General features: G+C 36.1%; 1 protein-coding gene across 1 annotated transcript; it reads right to left on the bottom strand.

The window, feature by feature from the left end:
* Positions 1-12,550: 12,550 nt before the first annotated feature.
* LOC139147188 (transcription factor E2F5-like) lies at positions 12,551-24,160 on the bottom strand. The gene is made up of 7 exons (XM_070718124.1): positions 24,011-24,160; positions 20,343-20,452; positions 18,973-19,134; positions 17,907-18,015; positions 16,805-17,144; positions 16,086-16,187; positions 12,551-12,724 (listed from the first exon to the last, which is right to left on the bottom strand). The coding sequence occupies exons 1-7, from the start codon at positions 24,119-24,121 to the stop codon at positions 12,615-12,617; spliced, it is 1,044 nt and encodes a 347-aa protein (XP_070574225.1). The 5' UTR covers positions 24,122-24,160; the 3' UTR covers positions 12,551-12,614.
* Between the last annotated feature and the right edge of the window lie 337 nt (positions 24,161-24,497).

Below are 24,497 nucleotides of genomic sequence, written 5' to 3'. Positions count from 1 at the left end.
ATGTTTCGAGATCTTTGAAAATTCATTCACTTGTGTGAAGTTTTCGGACATTTACTGAAATAAAAATTACAGAATATGGTGATTTATCAAAACAATGAGAACATAGTGTGGTGTCATAGTAAGAATAAAAACTTTACATAAAGTAGATGCACAACAAATTGTAGGGTAGAAATTACCAATTCAGAAAAGTCCAGGGAAAGTAAATTCTTGCACTGCACTGGCCATGTAATGTTTATAAAAAACGCCCTCTACAGTCAGGTTGTTTACAATATGTGTTTTGCACAAAACCCATAGTAATGTGAGGTTGTAGTGTTAAGGTATGGCTTTAGCTGGGCCAGAAAAGGGAGGATCATTTAAAATTGAAAAGCGGAGGGGGGCTTATGTTTGTCACATTTGGTATACCAATGTGAGGATATTGTATAAGCTGAAGTCGGTGGCATCTGTATGTATGTCCCTCAACATCAAAAACGGCAAACCGCTTCACTTTTTAGCTTGGTATTTGGTGTGTGGATGCATCCTGGACTATAGATGGAATTTTGTTCAAATGAAGTTTGCATTGCCTAAATTATGCAAATGAACTTAGAAAATGTGAAAATGGTCAAAAATTACTAACTCAGGAACAGCTGTATTGATTGCTTTGAGACTTAGTATGCAAGTACCGTAGGTGAACCTTACACAGTTCTATGAATATCATGAAGATATCTTGAATTTGTATTTTTGCTGAATTTTTTTGTTATTTTTCTCACTTTAAGTAAAAATTATTCTTCTCTGAAACTGCCAGTCCGATTACTTTCAAATTTTGGTTGGATATTTGCAAGGGTGTTACCTTTCTATAAAATTTGCAAAATTACCGTTTTGGGGTAATTTTTGTCTATTTTGGTCAAAAAATCTTAAAAAATCTTTTTTCTTTAAAACTGCTGGACAGACAGCTTTTATATTTGGTGTACAGATGCCCAGGGATGTCATAACAATAGTTGGATATGTGGAAATTGCCCTGAAATATGCAAATTTGTATTTTTAAGACAATTTTGTCATTTTTGGTCAGGAAATCTTGTTCTCAAACGCTACTCGTCTGATAGAGTTGTAATTTGGTATAAAAGTTCTGAGGGTTGTTATTAGATAAATCTTCTACTCAAAGTGTTGGGAAACCCCCAGTTTTGTATAGTTTGGGTAATTTTTTCAATCTGTGACCTTACATGACCTATACCAACCCAGGATATGTTAAAACGGTGTTGAAGGCTGTGAACATAATTTTGTTTTATTTGGTAGCAATTTGTAGTGAAATTTGATACAGAAAACAAAACTGAGGCTATTTTTTTCATTGCAGACCAATTTTTACAACTTTTCCATGTAAGACACACAAGAATCCAGGATAATTCCAGATGTCATAATCACCCCCTCAGTGGAAGGCATTTCACTATCTGTAACTAACTTAAGTGCTGTTTACATTCAAATGACAGCTGATCTGATAGCATTTTAAAAATCCCCAAAGTTGTGAATAGCTCACCTACTTTACATTTCCTGCCATCTGGCCATTGTAGCTCTTTATGTGAATGCGGTCAATACCAAGGGGTGGAAAATTTGATATCGGGAAAGGTGGGGTAGAAGGTTGATTTTTACCTGATCCTTTGTACATTATTTATTCCCCACTCTTCCACCTTTTCATTTTGTCAAGCCTTCTCTGGCTGATTTGTGTTTTTTTGACATTTGCAAATGTATGTAGGATCTGCTTGTCCCATTGCAGAAGTTGATATGCATGTTTCTAAAGTTGACCTCCAGTACCTAAGTTGCACACCTTCTTTGCTTTTGTCATTCTTGTTTTTCTGGTTGTATTGTGTAGAAATCATTGTCATAACATCAACGTAGAATTTTGCTGCATGAACAGATAGAAACATTCATTCATCGTTGATCTTTGGTACCAATACTAGTACGTACCAATTCCAATCAAATGTGAACAACACCGTATCATTGGCGGTATTTTTTTTTCAAGCAGTACAGAGTGGAATCAGTTGCAGTGATTTGTCACAAATTTCCACCCTGTCAAAAAGGTTTGTTTAGTATACAAAAACATTCCAGGAAATAAAGGCAATTCTGTATGCTTTCATTTTTAAAGTCAGTACACTGTTGTCGTGTTTTCTGTTTTATAGTCTTGCCAAGTCCATACAGTCTGCTTACAACACGTACCAGTAGAGTGCAAAATGTATGATATATGTGACCCAATTTGAATTATTTTTACTACATTGGTGAGTCTGTATGTATCTGAAAGTTGAAGTACAAGATATTCATTTCAAGTTTGAATATCAACAGCCTTCTAATAACACTTTGGGAAGTGTTTATGTACCTGCAAGGCACCTTATAGATTTGGGCCCGTACAGTAAACTCATATTAGGCCAAGAAAAATAAAAATGATGTTGAGACACAGGTTTTTTTACTGTCAAATTTTTTTTATTTGTCAATCAACAAGAACGCACAAAAAAAATGAAAACGACATAGGAGGGTACGCAGAGATAAATGCACAGCAGTGTTGCTTTAGTATTTGTGTATAGCAACAGTTCTGCAGTTTGACTTTTAGTGCAGCAATGCATTTATTTTTTTATTTCCTCACGAGCAGAACAAAAGGTTGATGCGCCGGGTCTGAATTGACATGCATGAGGATGAGAAACAATCTTTTTATTTTTCTTGGCCTTGCTTGGTCATGTGAGCTATAGCACCTGTATAATTACCTTGAGGGGCCATGCGTTACCAGAAACACATTGCTATTCTGTGTTTCTAGGAATGCACATGCAGCCACTGGGATTATGCTATAGCATGAAAGATCAGGTTATAGGTGTTTCAGGTTGTTTTGTGTTATTGTTTTTAATGTGCTTTCATATTTATGCACTGCAACAATCCATTTTGAGATGTTCACTTGGCGGTAACTCCACACCGGTGACAGTAGTGCCATTTTCTTCACAAAATATACCATATGCAACGTCCTAAATGCATTTGAATGCTTTGTTGTCAATGAGTTGTTCAAGTTCCTGTGCTGTATTGCTGTTTTAGGAAAGAGGCTTGTCATTCATCGCAGGCATGTTACGTTCTGGTCACCCGCCATTGTTTCAAAGCTGCAGATAACACTACGCATGGGGTCATGTGACTGCCACTTTTCCAAAGACTAATGGAGTAAATATGTTCTGTTGCAAAGAGAAACAAGTTTACCCGACCAAAGTATAAAAATAATTTCAGTCTTTGAAAATTAAATTGTCAATCTTGTAACTTTGCCATATGTACTTTAGTAGATGTCAGACATATTGTTTGACTTCTGTAAAAGTACTAAAAGTGGTCATGGAAAGCAAACATTTTTCAACTCTTTCTGTATGTTTGAATTAGACTGATGATCAACAAGACCTCAAAATGATGGAAGGTGGATTATCCTTTCTACTGTCTTTGTCCCGATGATGTGATCTTGAAAAGTTCACCAAAATATCAGGTATTTGACAGAGATCCAGTACAATATTCCTGTAATGGCACAACTCTGAATGGCATTTAGTGAATTTTGAATGCAGGTGAAACTGTTGTTTAAGGCATATATATATGTGTGTTCCTATATCAATAATGATATTGCGTAATAGAAAGTTTGGTAATACTCAGTCATTTTTACTAAAATATCTAAAACGGAACCACTGTACATTAGAACAGTCGCATGATATGAACCCAGAAAAGTTATGGACAATTTTTCATGCAGTCAGAAACGACCACTGTGTTGATACTCCTTTTTTTTTTTTTTTTTTTTGAAAAAGATAAATTTATTTCAACATTGTCACAAATAAAACAAATCTACATAACTGTGAATGCATTAAAATTACAACGCGTCTTGTGTGTGTATATGTATATATATATATATATATATATAATATATATATATATATATATATATATATATATATATATATATATATGTATATATATATATATATATATATATATATATATATATATATATATATATACATGCAGGTGTGTATACATTTGTTTGTTTATTTGTTTGTATGTTTGTTATTTATTCAATGTTCTATGATATTGTTTGTTTGTTATCCATTTTTTTTATTTGTGTGCTTATTATTTATTTATGTATCTGTATGCTTGTTTGTATGTTTGTTTGTATTTTGTTTATTTATTTATTTGTTTAATTGTTTGTTTGTTTGTTTTCCTGGCTACCCTGTGGTTATATCAGTCACTCTGAATCATGGAATATATCAATTCCTGTGTACACTATGGGAAATATAGCATTGCAACACATGCTAAACTTGGATACAGTAATTATTTATACCTACATAGTACTTCCTCTCCATTGACAGAGACTGATCAACATTGACAGGTAGAAAGGCAGACATCCATCCATACTGAATTGCAACTCTGTGTACATGCTGCTGCTTACAAATTATTTTATAAAGTCTGTCAGTAATGCGCATCAAACATACCCCTTTATCAGTAACTGTTACATGAAGTCCCAATTGTACTGCAAGAATGATTCAAGGAAAATTGGAAAACTTTAAGGTTACATGTTACCTATATCACACAGACAGGAAATTTCCAATCAGAATTTCAGATAAAATAAATGGCTTTTATTTATTTAGAGATTTATTTATGCTGTAGTAACTATTAAAATTTTCACTGCTATGTTGTTGTTTTCAAAAGATACTGATCATTTGATATTGGAAACTTAAGTTGATTTTACATGCAGCCAATGCATGACAGGTCATAATTCACACTTTACCTTTAATGAACAGCATACATGTTGTCATTATTTCAGGTTTGTTTTTTATTTAGAGATATGATTCAAACAGAAACTCCACTAAAGAGTTACTTCCATATCCAGAGATTCTGTAATCAATTTGATTTGAAACAGCCATATAAAATGCTGTGTCAGTTGAGCTTGGAAATTGTTGCCAAGTTTTGCTGTCTTTTGGCTATGGTTGTCCATGCATTAACAGTGTGATTAGGGTTCATGAGATTGTACATCATGAGAATATATGTCTTGTCAGTAATTTTTTTGCCCTTTACAATATCTTTAGATGTAGGTAAACTTTTGAAAGTAATTGAACGTTCAAGTGGTGTTCAATAATCATGCATAAATACGCATAAATTAATCATTTGTGACAGATAACAATGGTTGCTTGAGTATAAGCCCTTCCCAACTGTAATCACAGACCAGTGTTGCCAAACTAGGGGTTTTAATACTTGGACAAGTACGGTATTATAGACAGCTGAGATCACAATATGACACAATTTTAATCACTGTACGTCTTGTTATATCTTTTGAAAATTTACAAGTGGAAATCTGATCCTAAAATAGATCATGTGACACTTCAAAAATTTATCAGCTGTTTTAAGTCTCATATTAACAGTTTACAAGCTTTAATTGACTGCAGAGGAGTTGAATTCCTGCCCTTAGAATCATAGCATTAGCTGTTTTAAGCACTGGATAAATCTACCTCAGGCCATATAGACCTTGTAAGCCATACTCGCCCTTTAAAATAGTGTAGTCATGCAGTGATATTGCATAAACAAAAAACTGAACACAGAACTGTAACTTTTGATAATATTTGTCACAAGTTTGGTTTATAATATTGACCATTCAATTTCTTGTTCTTCTTCCAGAAGCAAGCTGAAATACACAGTATTAAGCTTATCAACTCACATGTTCATTTATCAGCTGCATTGTTATTGTTGACAACTGTTTTAGTCTCGGAAAAAAGTTCAAAATTAATGTAAAGAATAACAATACAGTTACATGGACACGTTGTACTGACAAACTGAATAAGACGGCATTTCAGAATAATTTGGGAGCAGAAAAAGAACTTGCAATTGACATACAAATAAAATATAGTGAAAAAACAACTAAAGTCACAGCTACAGGTTAACAGGCCAGTGGCTGTAACTTTTTATATTTTTTCATTATTTTGTTTTTAATGTCTACTGCAAATTTTTATTTGACTCTCTAAACCATATTGAAATACAAAATATTAAGTTTGTGAATTACTCAGCTTGTACATGTGTAGACTACTGCATTGTTATTGTTGACATTTTGGTCTGAAAACTAACGGCACATTTTACACACATAGGTCTATGTGTTGATAAACAAAAAAGTAGATGTTTTAACATGCTTTGGGGAGTAAATGAAGAATACCCGGTATACACTTGAACTACACATGAAAACTTGTAAAAAATCATCAAAAGTTAAAGTTACATGTTAAAACATAGACCCTGAAAAAGAGGAACTGGGAACTTCAGTAAACATCAAAGAAATGTACCATTTGCTGCATACACTATGAGTTATAATTCCCAAGCTAGTTACTGTTCAAAATAACATCATTTGATAATGTTGTGATGCTGGTTATTGAAACCCACAGCTGAAGTGGAAACGACCATCTTCAAATGACCTTTTCCAGTACATTTTAACACAAGACAATTTATCAGATCACAAATATCATCATCCTGTTCATCTGTTGTCCAAATCAAAATAACCTTTGTAAAATCCTGCATTTTAATTCAAGCACCTTAAACTTTATTTGCAAGTATTCACATGTTCAATGTTGATGGTGGTTCTACTGTCTGTATTTTCCTAACGTCTTATGTTTTTAGATTTAGTTTAATCTTCTTCATAATGTCATTCTTGTAAAAGTCCAGCGTGTTTTCTTTGTGAATCACTCTTGACCTCTTTGTCGCTCAAAATACTTGTTTTCGTTGACCCCTGTTGTTATATTTGACTGCACCATTTACAATGCCATGTCTGTAATTTTCCTAAGACGCTCATGTTTTTGGTGTCTGTTATCAAGGTGTGACATTTTTCATTATGCCTCTTTCACAATATGTCTCTTGTACTAGACCTGTATTTTCTTTAATAAATTTAAATTCATTGTTGTAACTCAGAAAACTTATGTTTTGTAAAGCTGATGGAGCTGTTCCACAGTACTAGAGATTTCCCACAATTCATTATGATTTGTACCATCGTAGATTCCTCTGTGAATTCTATCATGTCTCCCATGTGTAGACATATTCCTGGACTAGTTGTAAAATTCTAAAAATGTACTTTTAAGGACATTATTCTTCTCAATTCCCATTTCAATGTATGCTTGATTGAGAGAGGAGATAGCATTTTTGTAAAATTTTCCACTGATTGTGTCTTCAGCCATACAGAATAATGTGATGAAAAGTAGGACGACTAAAGACAAAAGAAATTTACATGCTGACTTTTCTCAGAGAATGACACCTTCAGTTTGTCATAACTTAATCGCTTCCCAAAAGTATGGCATTTGTAGGTACCTGTAGAATGTGACTTTTTAGGTTATTTAACATTTTCTTTGAAACCTATACTGCAATATATCTGCAAAATAATACTTCAAACGACAAACATGTACTGGTACATAAATGAGAAATACTCTGATCTTTTTTTATTCACTTTTCAAGTGTGGTTTATACATTTTACATACAATTGTACAGAAGTCTGCCCGAAAAGCTGGCCTTACATGCTGTTGAATTAGTATCGTGTACTTATTTATGGCGGGCATCAAGTTTCTAAGGAAAGCTTCCATGTTGTGGGGGCCAAGTTACACCATTTCTAACCAATGTTATCTCTGTTTCAATTTCATCATGGACCTCTCTTACGTAGACTTTGCGTGGTTCGTATCTTTATAAAATCTAAAGTGGTGATATTTCCTAATGCCTTTCAGTGGTTTGAGATATGCAGATAGATATGTATCCCACTGATACCATTGCCATGTGTGATCAGACTTTGAGTCGTGTTGCAGGACATTACTTTGAGTTTTGATTGATATTGGCAATCTTGTTGACAAGGATAGCTAACTGATCCATTGTATCCACATCAGTACGCATGTATATTTGACGAATTTTACCCAAAGCATGCATCACAGATACATTGTGTATGCCCAGGTTCCATATTTTATTTTGACCCCCACAGTTGTCAGCATTAAAGGAACACTGTTTCTCACCATACTGATCTGAAAGATGGTGATGCAATATACTGATTACATTGTTTGGTCCCGCACTGCACTCCATCCTTCAGTGAGACGAAAATTAATTTTGTCTTTAACAAACTTAATTGCAAACACCAAAACAGAAAACTTTCACAGAGCTAAGGAAATACAAAGGACCAACTTGTCTTCACTGATGGGAAAGTGAAAAATGCTGTGCATAATCAAAACTATAATGAGCAGAAAACAAATCTTGTGAACAAGGACTGTGGATATTACCAAGAACCTTATTTTGTTCTGGTAATGATTCATACTCTTGAAATGACTTCTGAACACAATCCTTATAAAATTCTCTCCTTTTCTGTGCTTTCATGACATGCTCATTACGGTATATTTTGATGTAAACATTAAATTTATCATCTTCTGAGGAGGCAAACATAATTTTGTTTCAAAACTCTTCACATTTCACACAAACATCAGTTTTGGGAGATATGGTTTGAATGTGAGGAACTGTCTTTCTATACGGTCTTACATGTAAAAGTAGTGAGTCTAACATGTGTCAGAGGTGGCTGTGTCTGCTCACATGACTCTACATAAGCCGAGTAGACTCTCTCCTTGGTGATACTGGCTGGTAAAGTAGACTGGCGGAGTGCCTTCCCTTCCACGTAGTACAGCTGGCATAGGCAAACCAAACCCATTTGAATATTCCATGATGACCTGCACAACATGCTGGATGATCTATGGTGACAAATATATCGGTACTGGTACATGAAAACATCTTCAGTTATGATTGGTATTATTTGTCCGTTTGTGAAACCATTGTCTGCTTTTATGGTGCCATTATGTCTGTCTTCGAAAAAATTGGATCATAACACAAAAGAAAATTCAATACAAATCACTTGACTTTTACACACAAATAATGAGTAGGTTTGTGGATGACCTGTCATCTATCAACCTATTGGTGAAAACACTTCCAGAAATCATGCTGTAGTCAGTTCTTAGGGGGAGGTGGTACTGTAGTTTTGACCTATGATGAATTGTTCTACTCCCCAAGGCATGTCTAAACACTCACTATTTAGCTTGTCAACACAATGTCTGTACTTGTAACATGCATTATTATTGTTTACATTTGAACTCTAGTCTGAACTTGAATTCCTCTGTTAACAATGACGCTGCAGTTTACACATGCACGATGTAAGGTTGAGTTAACAAGCTAAATACTGTATATCTCAATATGTTTTTGGGAGTAGAACAAGAAACTAGTGTGACGTTGAAAAACAAAAGAAGAGAAAAAATCATGAAAAGTTAACTTAAAGGTACCGACTCTTTTAAATATCAACAAGTCATTGCTGATGACTCAGTCCCCACTCGCACCATTAACCCTTTTTCTGCCAAGTCCATATTTCACCATCAGGTCAAGATGTGTTAAAATTAATGAAACACAACATATTCCATATGGTGTATTTTAACATAATACTGTACTTTTGAAAGCTGTTGAAAACATAAATACTGTAAACTTGATTTTTTTTGAGTAAAGATGCTGTAACAGATCAAGCTAAGTGTGTGAAAATACGTCATGTTTTGGCTCAATACCGCTTTTTACTGACTTGGCTGGTGGGGAAGTGATACTGTCTGGCAGGAAAAGGGTTAATTGACATGCACATGCACATTACAATACAATGTCTGTGTGCCAAGTTTGACGAAATCTGTGCAGGGATAGTTATGGTTCAAAAACATGAAAAAATCAGACCAAAATGGCCGTCCGGTTGCCTGGACGGATAGTCCTTATCTAGAAGTCCCCGCCGGACTGCATCCGTGGGGACCAAAAATAGGTTTGAAGTCTCTTCAATCAAGTATTAAAAGGTCAGTCACGTGGTTCCAGCTGACTAAAGAGAGGGTGTCAAAATGATACCATTGTATTATACATTGAATTGAAGTTACTTGGTCACCATAAATCTGCATATCTCTATTTGTGGTAGAAGAGGAGTGTCAACTATCTTTAATCATAGGATATTAGTACAACTATACATTATTAGTGTACAGATGACCAAATTCCATTGAATGCCGAATTTCCTGCACACACAGCCCCATACACATCACATGCATTATTAGGCCAGGGTGCTTGCTTAAAGCAGCTCTTGGCTAATAACCATGATCACATACCTATGAACCAGGCCACAGAACAACACTTGCATTTGGATACAAAATTTTATTTGTTGATTTTTATGACAAATCTACAAAGTCAGGGCACTGGTTATTGTGTACAAAGACTAATTAGTACATAAGCGTTCAGCAAACTACTGTACAGTTTTCAAATGCATAATTTGAACATAGAACATATTATCACACAAAGTATATTTCATATATATAGCTGCAGTTAAGTTGAGCTTTTCTATAAACACTTTATACAAAATGTCAAGGTTGATTTACAAGTGTTGAAGATAATACGATAATCTCCTCATGACAAAATAATGGTTTGCAATTGTTTAAATTTGAATGAATTGTGGACAGTTTTCGGAGTTCCCTTCAGAGTGTATGCCTTCCGCACTGCTGAAGAGTTTTGACAAAATATAAAATAGACATTACATGGTCAAAATATTTGCAAATAAGTTTCTGTTCTTTGGAAAAAATTGTAATAGATAAGCAGCTTGTGTCCCTGTAAAATGCTGAATATCCTTGACATTGCATGAAATGTTTTGGGTTTTTTTCAGTCAGTAGGATCTGATCCTTCACTTCTTGGAATAGTCTAATCTACAGACCTGGTATTGATTTCATTCTTAAAATGGCCTTACAAAATACAGTTTCTTATGCATACCAACAAGCAAGTTGAAGTCAATATACTTTTTTCTTTGAATCTGCTGAAAGAGTGTTCTCAAGTTTACTAGCAGAAATGAGGTATCGCTTATAAGTGAAACTGACTACACTCAAAAAGTCTACGTTGTTGAGTAAATGTTACTCATACAATATTTGATTGAATATAGGTATCATTTTTGAATGGGACTACATTGATCTAACTCTGGTATCTAAATTGTATACTAATCTTGGACATAGATCTTAGATTCATCATAATTTGTTTGAATTTGATTAACAGTGGTAATTCATTAGAATTATTGCAGTGACTGTAAAATGACATACAGCTTCTATTCAATTTGACCGATGGCTAGACTTTCACAGTTGACACATACCTATTATAGTAACTGAAATGAACATAACTATCACCTTGTATGTGCAATGCATGTATTCAGTTTTCTTGGGCTCACCTTGTATACTGAGTAACTGGACTTGGGGTACTTGCACAATTACAAACTTTTCGTTACTTGGCTTTTAAAATCTTTATCACCATCATAAATATATAGTTATGACTAATCAAGAGAAAACAGCTGATTTTCTTTGAGTTCTACTGTCAAGTAACACTCTTTTTTTATGAAAAGTACAAAATTATCATTTCAAAGAAGCAACCCGTCTTGAAAAAATTAGTACAGTCTATGGAAATAGGTAGCTGAGTTGCCAGACAGTATACTGGTTAAAAAACTAAGTGTTCATTCGTTTTGGTTTTCCCGATGATCAAATTATTTTTTTAACAGAAATCCTTTTAGTAGCAAACACCTGACATACTATTGATAGGATAGTACATCTCAAAACACAGCATCTTTCATATTGTGCTTTGTTTATAACAATCTGAACACACTCAGATCATTATGAATGAAAAATAAGTCACTGACATCAAGACTCAGCATGACTAGGAAGTCAGTTTTAGAGGAAATTTACATGGTCCTGAACAGTATGATACAAATTTGCATGGAAAGTGGACAGATTGCACTGCCGTGGGATTCCCCAGGTGAACTCTGGTCCCCATGTGTTGGTTAATCAATGACAAAATCAGGCATATATCAAGCAAACCACTGTTTTGAACATTTTAGCTAATGACATGTGACAATCCTGGTCATCTACTTTGTAACAAATAATTGGAATGTTAATATGACCAGAAAACTGACTTCTAATTGTGCAAATCAGGTCAATAAAATATGACATGTTAGAAGACACGATTTCAGCTAGTGCATATCTAATGTACCACCTACTTGGCAGGTCACAATGGCATAAACCTGATGTATTTCCTTCTCTATTACCTTTACAATGATCTGCTTCAAACTGAAAACAAAGTGTTACCCTCAGAGGTGTACCTATACATGTTGTCACACTCTATTTACAAGTAGGCATTGTTTCTTGTGTGGCGTTGTGACCTTAAGGTCACAAGCAGTCAGCCACTGATCAGCCATTCACACTGTAACACACTGAATAATAATGACATGCATAAGAAATGATAATGAAAAAAGGATGGCAATGCTTGTCAATTGCTAGATGACTTTGATTAACCTACAACATACAATGTATCATATTTATACATGTGCATCAGAAATGGCTATGGCAGCATTTCACTTGTCAAAAACAAAGCATTCACTCTTGCCTTGATCAGGTGAAAGTTTCACACTTCAAAAACAAGATACCAAGTTCACTATTCCTAGTCTTTCCCTGTATTTACACCAAACACATAAAAAATGCCATAGCTGGCATTTTCCGTGATCTCTGTGTCCATAAGTAGTCTTTTGAAGACACATAAGCACTGTTTTCCAGTTTCTCTTTTCACAGCGTTGGCACATCAAAGAGGTCACACACTCCTTCACTATCGTCTAAGTTGAAGTAGTAATCATGGTCGCCAGGAGGGGGAGACAAACGCAACAAGGGGGCAAACACTAAAAAAAAAACAAACGAAAGATCAACGTCAAGGTGTCAGTTTTCTTTTCACTCTACTGATAAAGAATCAAGTATTGCCAAGTAATGTTAACGCTACAAAAGATTTAACCTGTCTAACTATCATTTTAACATGTTTTTGTTTAAGGAGAAAAACTTGTTTGTAGGAATAAAGTACACTGATAAACTAAAGGGTCGTCGATCATAAAAGCTGACGCACTACAAATGTAATTCCTAATTTTTGGTATAACCACCCCCCCACCCCCAACAACACTCCTTAATGCAAAATTGGTTTCAGGAAAACTGTGTCGTTGATTATGTATGGAGAATACCTGTCTGTCTTAACGATGCGACTCAGGTTCAAAGGTCAATTTTAGCAATTTTTTTTTATTTCAAATTTCGAACCACTGACACATGGTCTTTCTTTTGGGGAAAGGTGTTGGGTCACATCGTACCGGGAAATTCCTGAAATGTTACTAAAATGGCAAACTATCAGCTACAGCGCGTGCCATTATTTCCCTTTTGTCTTAACGGTCGCGGATTACCGACCACGATATCTTTGATAAACACGCAGAGATTATGTATAGGCTTTGCGGTATAGTGCGCATGCGCTAGCTTCAACGTTAGGCTCAGCGTTTTGAACTCCGCATGCTGGAGGTCGAGCAGACCAAAGCCGGCGCTCGCGCTCCGTACCGTCGAAAAAGCAAGCGAGATCCACAAGAGCGGACCTGAAAAAGACGGGAACGTGCGCAAAGGTCGATTTAAATGTAAAACAGTCCTACTTTGGCTCATACTCCCTGCAATAACGATCAAGAATGCAGTGAAGAGACGTGCTCAGTTCAACAACTATGAAAGTATTTGACACACTGCTTTTCGAACATATTAGGCTATGCTGATTACATACCCGAGTCCAAAAATTAGCCTGAGCGAGATGAAACTTCAGTTAGTTGCGATAATTTTATCACTCTTGCTGTACATGCTTGGTGTTAGTATTGTGTTCTTTATATTTTTAAACTCGAGTTTTCTATCGTGCAGTCTTTTCGTGTCTGCTGAGAAACCTTGAACAACACCGTACCTGACATCACGCGACATTTATGTCAAGGCGTTTCCCAAGCCAGTGCAGGAGTTCATACACACATAATGTAGATTCACAAGAGCAAGTTCACCGATCTGCTAATTTTCGAAACGAAATGCAAATATTTTTTTTATTTCATGCTTTTTCTTTCTTTAAATATAAACCAAAATTAAATTACGTCAAACGTGAATTGCGAGGGTTCACAAATGATTCTTGTGTGCGTCTTGTCTAAACTTATCAATTACCGCAGACTCCACAGCTGCTAGCTGGACCTCAACACTGAACGTAAAACAAACCCGGCTCAACTTCTAGAAGTGCTGAAACTAGCAATTTTTACTATATGAGGTCAGTCATCAAAAGTTTGACTTAAAGTGAAAATCTCCGAAATAATTATGTGTGCGCTGATATTGCGCAAGTCGAGTGACTCAACTGTAGACTAGTCGATACTCTGTCTCTCGGAACACGCTGTCGATGACAGCCTGCACTGTTCTAGGCTACGGCGTGATTATTATTAGTTGATAAAATCGGTACAAGAACACATATAAATAAAGTTTGAAAAAATAACACGAGTCAATCTCTCCCGTCGTAACGAAGGGCGACAAGTTTGCAGTGCTGTGCAAAAGCTAAGAAAATACGACAGACATTTATGTTGTCAAGAGTTACGTGTGTTCGTCTCATCTTGAGGTAGGAAAACTAGCAAGTGACGTCCCGTTCGCACAGTGTCGGCGCTAACATGAACTTGACAATCATTTTTCACAAAGAACATGCATAAATTGCCGATCTCGAGACAGGAAGTAGACAACTTGAGTCTTAGTGAATGCCCGACGCAATCGCGCGACGACAGCACATAAGTCTCGATCGGATAGACTTTTTTACGCAAGTTTCGACGTCTTCGTCTTGACTGTGAACTCTGGTAACCAGATTGTAACCGTTGAGACAACAGTATACAGTTAATCTACTAGTTAAACGTTCCAAAAATGGATTAAATCGCTAAGTATCCCTCTGTGTTTGTTGTGTAAATACCACCCACTGCTGGCACTAAGCATTTGCCAGTTCAGTGTATAATTTCTTTCTATTTTCACACGATCTGCAATCCTAAACATATTCAAAATTCCCAAAACTGACTCTAAATATTTCAACTTAGTCCTGGTTTAAGAAAATTCGCAGAAAATAGTGCGCGAGTCGGACTTCTTGGTCACAATGTGTGACGCATAGGTCGTTTACACAAATCGTCGATTTTCTCAGTTCCGTTTTGGCAGTGCGTACATTATTCAAATAAGTATAAGTCGGCGGCGCCTGGACAGACTAGCCTGATTTTTCACCTGTGGACAGTGAATGAATATATCTGAAGACCGTGTCTCAGATTTCCGATAAAGGGCCTGGAAGTGAAGATATCCTGACAAACGTGATCAAAGGCCGATAATTTATGCAAAAAACGTCAAGTTGACACTTTGAAGGTGCATTGTGCGAAAACAAAAGCGAATTTCAAAAATCCGGGACACGGTTTTTTGCCCAGTATACCCAGCCGTCGATTGCCGTAAACAGATTACCAAGGCCGATTGGAGATTTGTACTTACACTTTTTTGAGTAAAAAAACTAAAAACACAGGTTTTTGAGTAAAACAGCCGTATGCGCACTGTTTTTAAAAAACTAACAAATTTTCTGAACTCTTCGGTGACCGAGCAGATAAAAAAAGTACCACCTGTCGGGTGTGTGACCACGTCTCTTTGTGAAAATGAGGATTGAAAATAAGTGACAATGAAACTGAGTCGCTACCTTAACACACACATTGTACAAAATATATACATGAATATGTATAAAACTTAATGTTCACATTTTTGTAACGTTTCAAGTGTTCATTTTTTCTCGATGAAGTCGAAGTTTGTACTGCAGCGGAGCTATATAATCACATGTAGTAGAGTCTACATATTTGAAACCACAAATGTGTCTGCATTATCATTCTTTCTCTTCTGTTATGGTTTCATGGTCTGATTTACTTTTCTGATTTTATATGTTGTGACAACAGAATCCTTATTGTGATTTTGACAAACATAAAACAAACTGGGGTCTTGCTCTCTCTCCCCTAAAACTAAAAACTTACGTTTTCAGTGCACCAGCTTTTATGATTGATGGCACCCCCTAATCTGTTCCTACATGTGACACTAACAAAACATTCACTAATAAATTTAGATTTAAATTTTGATTTTACATTCGGGATATTGACAGCATTCTTCATTCACAGGTCTAAACAAGCTTTTCTATTCTTAGTTAAGTAGAGATATACTTACTTTCTGAAGATATGAGTTCATCGATGAGTTCTCCATCCATGGCAGAGTCTTTGCAAGGATCAAATAAAATATCACTGGGAACATCACTCAAGGCATCAACACCTGTAAGCCATCAATGTTTTCAAAATAAATGACAAGCTGCATTGGAATCTTGTTCTCTACTACTATTGACTGATAATATTAAATTATTACACATCCTATTATAAATGGCAGTGACAAGACATTATACGGCAGCATAATGAAAGGTCACTTTTCCAAAATTAACAACAATTTCAAAGGCTGTGATTTACAAATTACAATACACAACTGGGGTGTTTATAGCTAGATTGTGCACACAATTGACAAGTTTAGTTTTCTTCAAGGGATAATGTCACTTTCCTTCAGTACAATTTCATTTATTTGTTTATCGAAAGCACTGCAAAAGACTGAAATAAAATACATTTATGAATATTTAAACGGTAGCTTCATCTTGTCATTCAGTACAATGCACCATACATCCAAATTCCTGTACACAAATTTTCAGCCAAATTGCTCCATTAATTGCTGAGACGTAATTGCTTTGATTAAATAATCATATTAAAACCACAATTTTAAGTTCAAATTATGAATGTTTCTAAATTATGAATGTTTCCAACTCCAAATACAAAGCAAAATATCACCAAAGACACACTTTATGTGCTCAAATGAGCTGAGAGTTGGTACAACTAGTCCACACTAACCTGAGGTAGAGATATCCAACTTCTTTAAATTGTCATTGATTGCTGAAGGTGGAATGGTTGTAGATGCTGGTGTTGCAATTTTGGATGGTAAACTGGTGTCCACAGTGCTGGCTGGAACCAGTTTGCTTGCTAGTGGTACTGGTTGTTTTGTTGGTGAACTTACATTCTCTGTACTGGTTGGTGGTCCTTGGTTGGCAGCTGGAGTTTGGTTGAGATTTGGCGGTGGCACTGGTACCACCACTGGACTGTTACTAGTTGTGTCTTTGTTAACAAGCAGGACATAGATGGGACCATTGTAGCTTTTTAAATGTATCTGGTATCTTTTCTGTTGATTGGAGCCCTGAAAAATCATAGCGTATAAATAGTGTTTGATGTAATGTAAAAAATAAGAATTCTGTACCAGTAGTGATTATAAATAATATGAATTTGAGTGCTATGCAGTCTTCACACCCACAGCAAAGAATGGGTGTTTACACCACTCACAAACATGCACTGAAGGTACCAATTTGAACATGAAAACTCTGCAAGCCCTGCATGAATGTGTTTTTACAGATCTCAACGCTATACTTGTGTTCAGATTTTTTTTACACCAACTTTTTGATGAGAAATTTATTAAAATGTCAGATAATGATATAATTTCACTTTGCCATGACTGCAATCTGACTTGAGGGTATAACAATGTAGGCCATGCTTTTCAACACATACATAACTTTGCTTTATCATTTTCTGACAATGAGAAATGTGCATTTATCAACAGACACTCTCACACAGCCCACAGAATGCTACATAGCCTTAAATCAGTGCCCCACGCATATGCACCCTAAATCAATGGCCTGGCTACACCAACCCATGGGGCCACACAAAACCAAGCTGGCTATGCCAGCTACATGTAGCTGAACACAGGTTCACTAAGCTTAATCCTCTTTCTCCCAAGTTGTATTTATTTCTATGGTATGTCTATGGAGCCTGGTAGAAAGAGGATTAAACTATGAATGACAAGAAAGGGCCACATATCATAGTCAATAAGGGGCTGTGAGAGAGAATCTATGTCCCTCCATGTAAATCTTGGCATTATTTATACAGTTTTTACAAAGATTCTTACCATCTCAGGTATTGGAACTTCTAGCTGTGTTCCTGAAGGTGCCTGTATGGCTAACAATGTATCTCCTCGAAAACACCTACAGATATCTTCATGTGTTACATATGCTAACGTATTTATTGTTAGGGAAGATGGTAAAAATAATCTGCATTAACTCCAAAACAAATCAAAGAAGACAGCATAATTTGCCATAAAATCATTTCTCATAGAAATTGGTGTTCTAATGGATGTACTTCTCTTAAGGCTAACCAAAACTATCACACAATCTATGATATACCACAATGTATTTTATTACATGCCTCTCTTACATAGTTTCCATTCCAAATGTTGGGGTTTTCATACAAATGATAATCATATGCTTTATTTCCACGTAAGATGAAAACCTGTTGAACATATAGAATGATTTTCATCATCAAACAGCGCATTGATATATTTAAATCACTGTTATGCAGTTTATTGAATTTTTTTCATATAATTTGGTAAGACGGTATTTCCCGGGTAAAACATGTAATTTTATAACTTTTAAATCCCAAAGTTGTCAAATTGAAAATAGTTTCTGTTCACTTTCAGTCAAGTGATGACTACGCGGCCCGCCATGTCATCAACAAGTTACCATTGCATACTATGGCACGAGCGATACTTCATATATGAGGCATGTAATAAATATGTTATAGCCCAAACATGGGACTATGTTTTGCTCCTTACATCAGGCAAATGGTCACCTGCCCTCAGGCACATAGTCCCATGTTTGGCCTACAATATATAAAACAGTCAACACAAAGTTAAGGACAATTTATCTGATCAAGAAACCTGTCTATTATAAACTTTGATATTCTGGTTCCTGGACCAGAATATCAACACAAATCCTATGATCCTGTTGTCCAGTTTGCTAGTCTTGCATGAGTTCATTTCATTATTGTACAAGTGTGTCTGTATTCAAGAGTCTGAATATGGCCAATGCACCAGTCTGTGAGACCAGTGGAATGCTAATTCACTATTCTGAGTTGTCATCTCTGGGTACAGACATCCCGACAAGGATGAGTGATATATTGATGTGATAAAAGGATATCTGTGATTTTCCTGGTCATCTGTCACATTCTTTATGCTCTGTTGAACCCATAACCTTTGCTGGTCAAGTTCAGCTTCCCTAGCATCAAGATCATCAAGCTCCCTTTTTAATACTGCTAATTTGTCAGAAATTTCTTTGGTGTTACATCCTGGACCAGCTCCTCTGCAATACAAAGCAAACAGTCATCAAATTACCTAAAATATGCCTTTGAGTCAATGGTTAGTCAATTTCACAACATACAAGGATACATTATAATACATGTTTTGTCTAATATTTGTCAATGTATTCTGCATATACATGTATACCAACAGTTGAAAGCCAACTTATGATGTAAGGTACTCATTACTTCTGGGTATAGTATAGGAGATCAATGGTGAGTGCAGTGCCTTTATCAATGATACAACACCATAATCAGGTCTTGAATCACCATTCTATGACAAAGAGTTCTGATACCCTCACCACTGCACCATGATGGTGTCTATGTTTACACAGAACTTACGCGAAGAAACTCATCACTGAAATCCACAGCTCAATGAGTGGTTGATTCAGTGACTTGCAAATTTCATGTTAAAAGTAGATTCAAATGATCACAGGCATAGTGGTGAGCTCCATGTGAGATAGCTTTCAGTGAATAGACAATTCAAGGTTGTACATGTAGGTTCAAAAAGCATTAGGATCACAAGTGTTAGCTTCAGTTGCTGGTAGAGTTGTATTTTCCCTAAAGTGGCAAGCTGAATGAGTAGTAGGTTCTGCAAGTATTATCTTCAGTGAGTGGTTCATGGTTGATTCAAACATAGATATAAATTAGATTAGTCCCATTGCATGTGTGATGATTATTGAAGTTAATGAATTCTTTTCTGTCAAATGATGTCATATCTGGTCATGTGCTTATTCAAATTTCCACATGACGGGCAACATGCGAATACCACGTGCACTGCACTGTGCAGAAGATGATGCTTTGCCCATGACTTGGTAATGACAATGTCATGGGGCACATGTCTAGATCATGTGATTGATATCGAAGAATGGTACATTTAACTTAAGATAAATTGCATTGGATTCATTGATTGGCAAGCCAACCTTCATAAGTGATGAACGCCGTGGACATAGCGGATTCAGAATCAAACTGCTCACATACCTTTCAACACTCATGGTAGTTAACACTTACTTTTTCAGGACAACTTCCTAATTCATGCCATGTTCTTTCTCTATTCAATTAATATGTTACAACCACATGCATTGTGTTCAAAAAGAATTTCAACAGCATCTTGTAGGGCTAAATTTGATTCCCTGCATGTAGGTCCTTACACTTTTTGTGATGTCATTTCCCCCATATATTAATCCTTTATGTTCTGCATAAATATACTTACTTCCACTGTATACTATTCTTTGATTTCTTTTCAATGAGTCCAATTCCTTCCAACACATTTGTGATGTCATAGATCCTCCGTTTTTGCCGCACTGCCAGCTGATCAGCAGCCTATTACAAAACAGAAAAACATTTAAGATTTATTGAAGCGAGAGATAAGCAATCCCAGAGGTGTGACTTTGAATTAAAATACAACAGGTTTCTTTGCACTAGCCACTTGGAACATACTTCCAAGTTCATAGATCTTGTCTGGTCTAACAAACCAGCCAAGTGTTTAAGTACGGGACAATGAAAATAAACACAGGACTGCTATTCTTCTCAATCAAATGATGTCATATCTGGTCATGTGCGTATTCAATTTTCCAGCTGACCAGCAATGTGCACATACCGCGTGCACTGCACTGTGCAGATGACGTTGCTTTGCCCATCACTTGGTAATGACAATGTCGCAGGTCACATGTGTAGATCATGTGATTAATATTGAAGAATATAAGGTTGTGTGAGCCTAGCATTTGTATAGATTTTGTGGTTATGATACTGAATTTTTTTGTGACCAAACCTGGTGCTACATACCACACCAAGTAGGAGGAAATACATATGGATTTGGTGAAATCACTTTTTACTGACTTGGCACAGGGTAAGTGATACTCTCTGACAGGATTAGGGTCAAAGTTGACCAAATCACCAGTTTACATATTCATGTTGATCATCTACAATGACTGTGAGGGATCTGGTTGTTCTACTATTGTCATTTACCATTAACTTCAGCAACACTTTTAAGGATAATTTACCCTCAATGATATTTGTTAGTTCAGCATGCACCTATTGTGATGCTCCAGGAATATTTCTCACCAATCAGCAGTGTTTCATCCAGTATGGCATCAACTGGGAGGATTTTCCCCTTTACCAGAAAATTTAGGGGGATTTCACCAGTTTATGTGTTCTACTTGCATCTCTAAGATGTGACTGCCACCATTTCTTTGGGGGCTGGTCCCCCCTTGACAAATTACTAGGGGGTGCCAACATGTCAACGGAGGGTGAATCCCTCATCCCCCTCTCTAGATGAAATACTGCAATCATGTAGTGATCATGGTACTACTTGGATGTTGTACCAAAGTCCATTTTCTGTGAACTTCATGAAAATGCATCAGATGCAACTGTTTGTGGCTTTCATATTGACGATACAATACAACGTACAATATTTTTGGCTTTGGGATTTTGCTGCAATACATAGTATCTATAAAGTGCACCAAGAAAACCAACTTACAATTGTCAACCTATTCAAAGAATGATTGGTATGTTTGTATCAAACGATCACTATTTCAATGCACTGGATCAAGTCATAGCAAGAAAAACACACATCTCCAAGTGCTTGTAATAGCAGAAGCATTAAAGGTTAGGAGGCATATTAGCAAGGTTCTATTTAGATATTCATGGATTACGAAGAAAGGCAGCTGAGAATGAACAATGAAATGGATCTACATGTTATGTAAATATCTGTAAGTTAGTCAGACTCCATTTTCATCAAATCTGCAACAGTATACAATATTTCTGTCAAATTTTTGTCGTTTGCTATGGAAGTTATTCCAAGAAAGTTATACAAATTCTCACTACCTTAAATAGCTTTTGCATTTGTCTTTTGCGGGGCGGCAGTGGCAGAGGGTAAACTATGTTACATTGAAATGCATTGTGGGTAGTCAACTTCTCAGTTTAAGATGATCTAAATACTTTTACCACAAGTGTAACTGCTGTCAGGGCAAACAATTGTGTTTGTTTGTGAAACTGCTAAACTCATTCCTCTTTTCAGGCATTTCTGGCTGTTAGATTCAATTCCTGTATACCCTGAAACTTTGCTTTTGCTTCTGTAATCGTATGTTCTTTACCTGTAGAAATCTGCAAAATTGAAAATATGGTCAACTGCATGAGCCATAATGACTCGCTTATGTGGCAAAATTGTATTTAAGGGTACCCAGCATTATTTTAAAAATATAAATACCACAAAACTAACTTTGAAGGTCTTAGTTTTACAAATACACACTTGTACAAGTTTCACACGTAACTACTTCTACCTCAGGTATACTTAATTTGTGCTCTCTCTTCGCCGAACAACATTACCGTATTGTTCGAGGCCATTGAAAATTAGAAAATACATTGTTAAAAGTCACTGAATTTTTTTGTCTCTTTTCAACTAATTCCTGGAACTAAATTACTTTATTGTTTTAAGAAATGGTTATTTAAAGCCTCTGAGACAGACCCATTTTTTTAGAATGCTAATCAATAGAGGACACTAATCTGCACATCTTACAAAACAAGTTAATCCTCTCTTGAGAACAGCTGGCCATTAACTCAAATGTGTCAACGGGCATTGAACTTGAGTTTTAAACTTCTGCACAATTACTAAAGCTTTCACTTCTTGCGTTCATGGGAACAGTCACCACATACACCTACAGGGAAAAAAACTGAATGATATCTAAACAAGCCAAATATTCATGCATTGCAGCACAAATCTGCAGAAGTGATGTTTAATTTTCATCATTTATGCCGAAGTATGGGAGTACAAGCAAGACATTTTACCTCCATGGTCAAAGACTCTGAGTTTAATTAATAATGACAAGCCCTGTGGTTAAACCATAACAACTATTTGGGCATTTTCTAGATTTAGTGCATTTTCACACTATTACTCCAGCTGGGCAGAATAATTGTGATTTTCAGAAAGACCACCAAAAGCAAATGGTGTTATGTCACGCATTTAGAAAAACATGATCAGGGTAGTTTTGTTTTGATACAGCTAGGTCAGATTTCGGTTGGGTCGACCGCGGGTGTGAAGAGGTAATTGCATTCTCGCAAGTGTTGATAAGGTGACCGTTGAGCGATGATTCAATTCACACCGTCAGCTGTAAATCATGTAAACAAACAGGTAAAACATGCCGTACATAGCAAAGTATACAGGAATACTTGTGTTCTCCAACACATCAGAACTTACTTCCTCTCGAGAACAGACTCGAAAATACTAAATTTTCAATCTAGTATTAGATGAAGATTTTGTGGGCTTGATAATAATCAGACGAATGAAAATGAAGACAGTATGCTGTGCACGTACATGTCTCTGTACTGCGTGTACAATAACTCACACCGACTGTCACAGCCTATGGAGCCTCTTCCTACCTCCATGAAGCCATATAACTTTGAAACAATACTGTAACGACACTTCCTTTTTTGATTTGAAGATTTCGCACGTGAAGTTGACGCCGTGAAGTTCTTTGAACTGCATAAAATATGCCGAAAATTAACTCGGTGATCGTGACTAGTGACTACGACCTCGTTTACCTATAATTTTTACCTGGGGTTGAGGGTAAAGAATAAAATGAATACGATTGTGGTCATTGTATTCAGAAGATTGTTGTCAGCAGATTTCAAGAGTTTGCATCAAGCATTGTCGCTTGTTATTCCTAGCAGATATCTACATTATTTTTAAAAATCTTCACACGAGTGGCATCATTTCGATGCCCGCATGTTATGTTTTGACAACATGGTTGACCACGATCCGCATGGCTCGGCCTTTGAATATATTTGCATGGAGATTTAAAATTCCGTGCTTCCAACATGAAAGAAAACATCACAGATGAGTGATGAACAACTGGTGACTTGCATATACCTTGCAACACTTACCACTTTAAGATCTAGTACCCCATCCTTGGCTTCTTGTAGTAAGGAAACGAACCTAGTAGTCAATAAACCAAGACTTTTCTCATGCCTACTCGAATGCACACCGTCCGCCATTGCAATTTCCGTTAGGTCGAACGCAGCGCAACATGGGAAATGAATGACCTAATTTACATGTACCATGTGTATATCCCTTCACTTCCTATACCATTTGTGACCACAGAGGGCGGGACTCCCACCTGTTGATCGCAGTTGAGTTGTGTGACAGTGTATAGATATAGATTCACATTTACACTATGCCCAAGTTTGATCTAGTATGGCTGCTTTGTAATTATTTTGTCAATTTTCATATGTCCAGAGCCATATTGCTGAAAAACATGTACAGATCTCATTCATTTCAAAGTTTGTACCATGGCAATGCACTAGTTACTATCCTTTATTTCAGGCATGACAACTTGCCAAAGTATAGGCTATGTATATGTATGTGTGTGTG

This window comes from Ptychodera flava, chromosome 13 (genome assembly GCF_041260155.1).
Source record: "Ptychodera flava strain L36383 chromosome 13, AS_Pfla_20210202, whole genome shotgun sequence".
In the NCBI taxonomy this organism is placed as follows: domain Eukaryota; kingdom Metazoa; phylum Hemichordata; class Enteropneusta; family Ptychoderidae; genus Ptychodera; species Ptychodera flava.
Note: the sequence above shows the minus strand (reverse complement) of the source record. Positions and strands in the feature narration are given on the sequence as shown.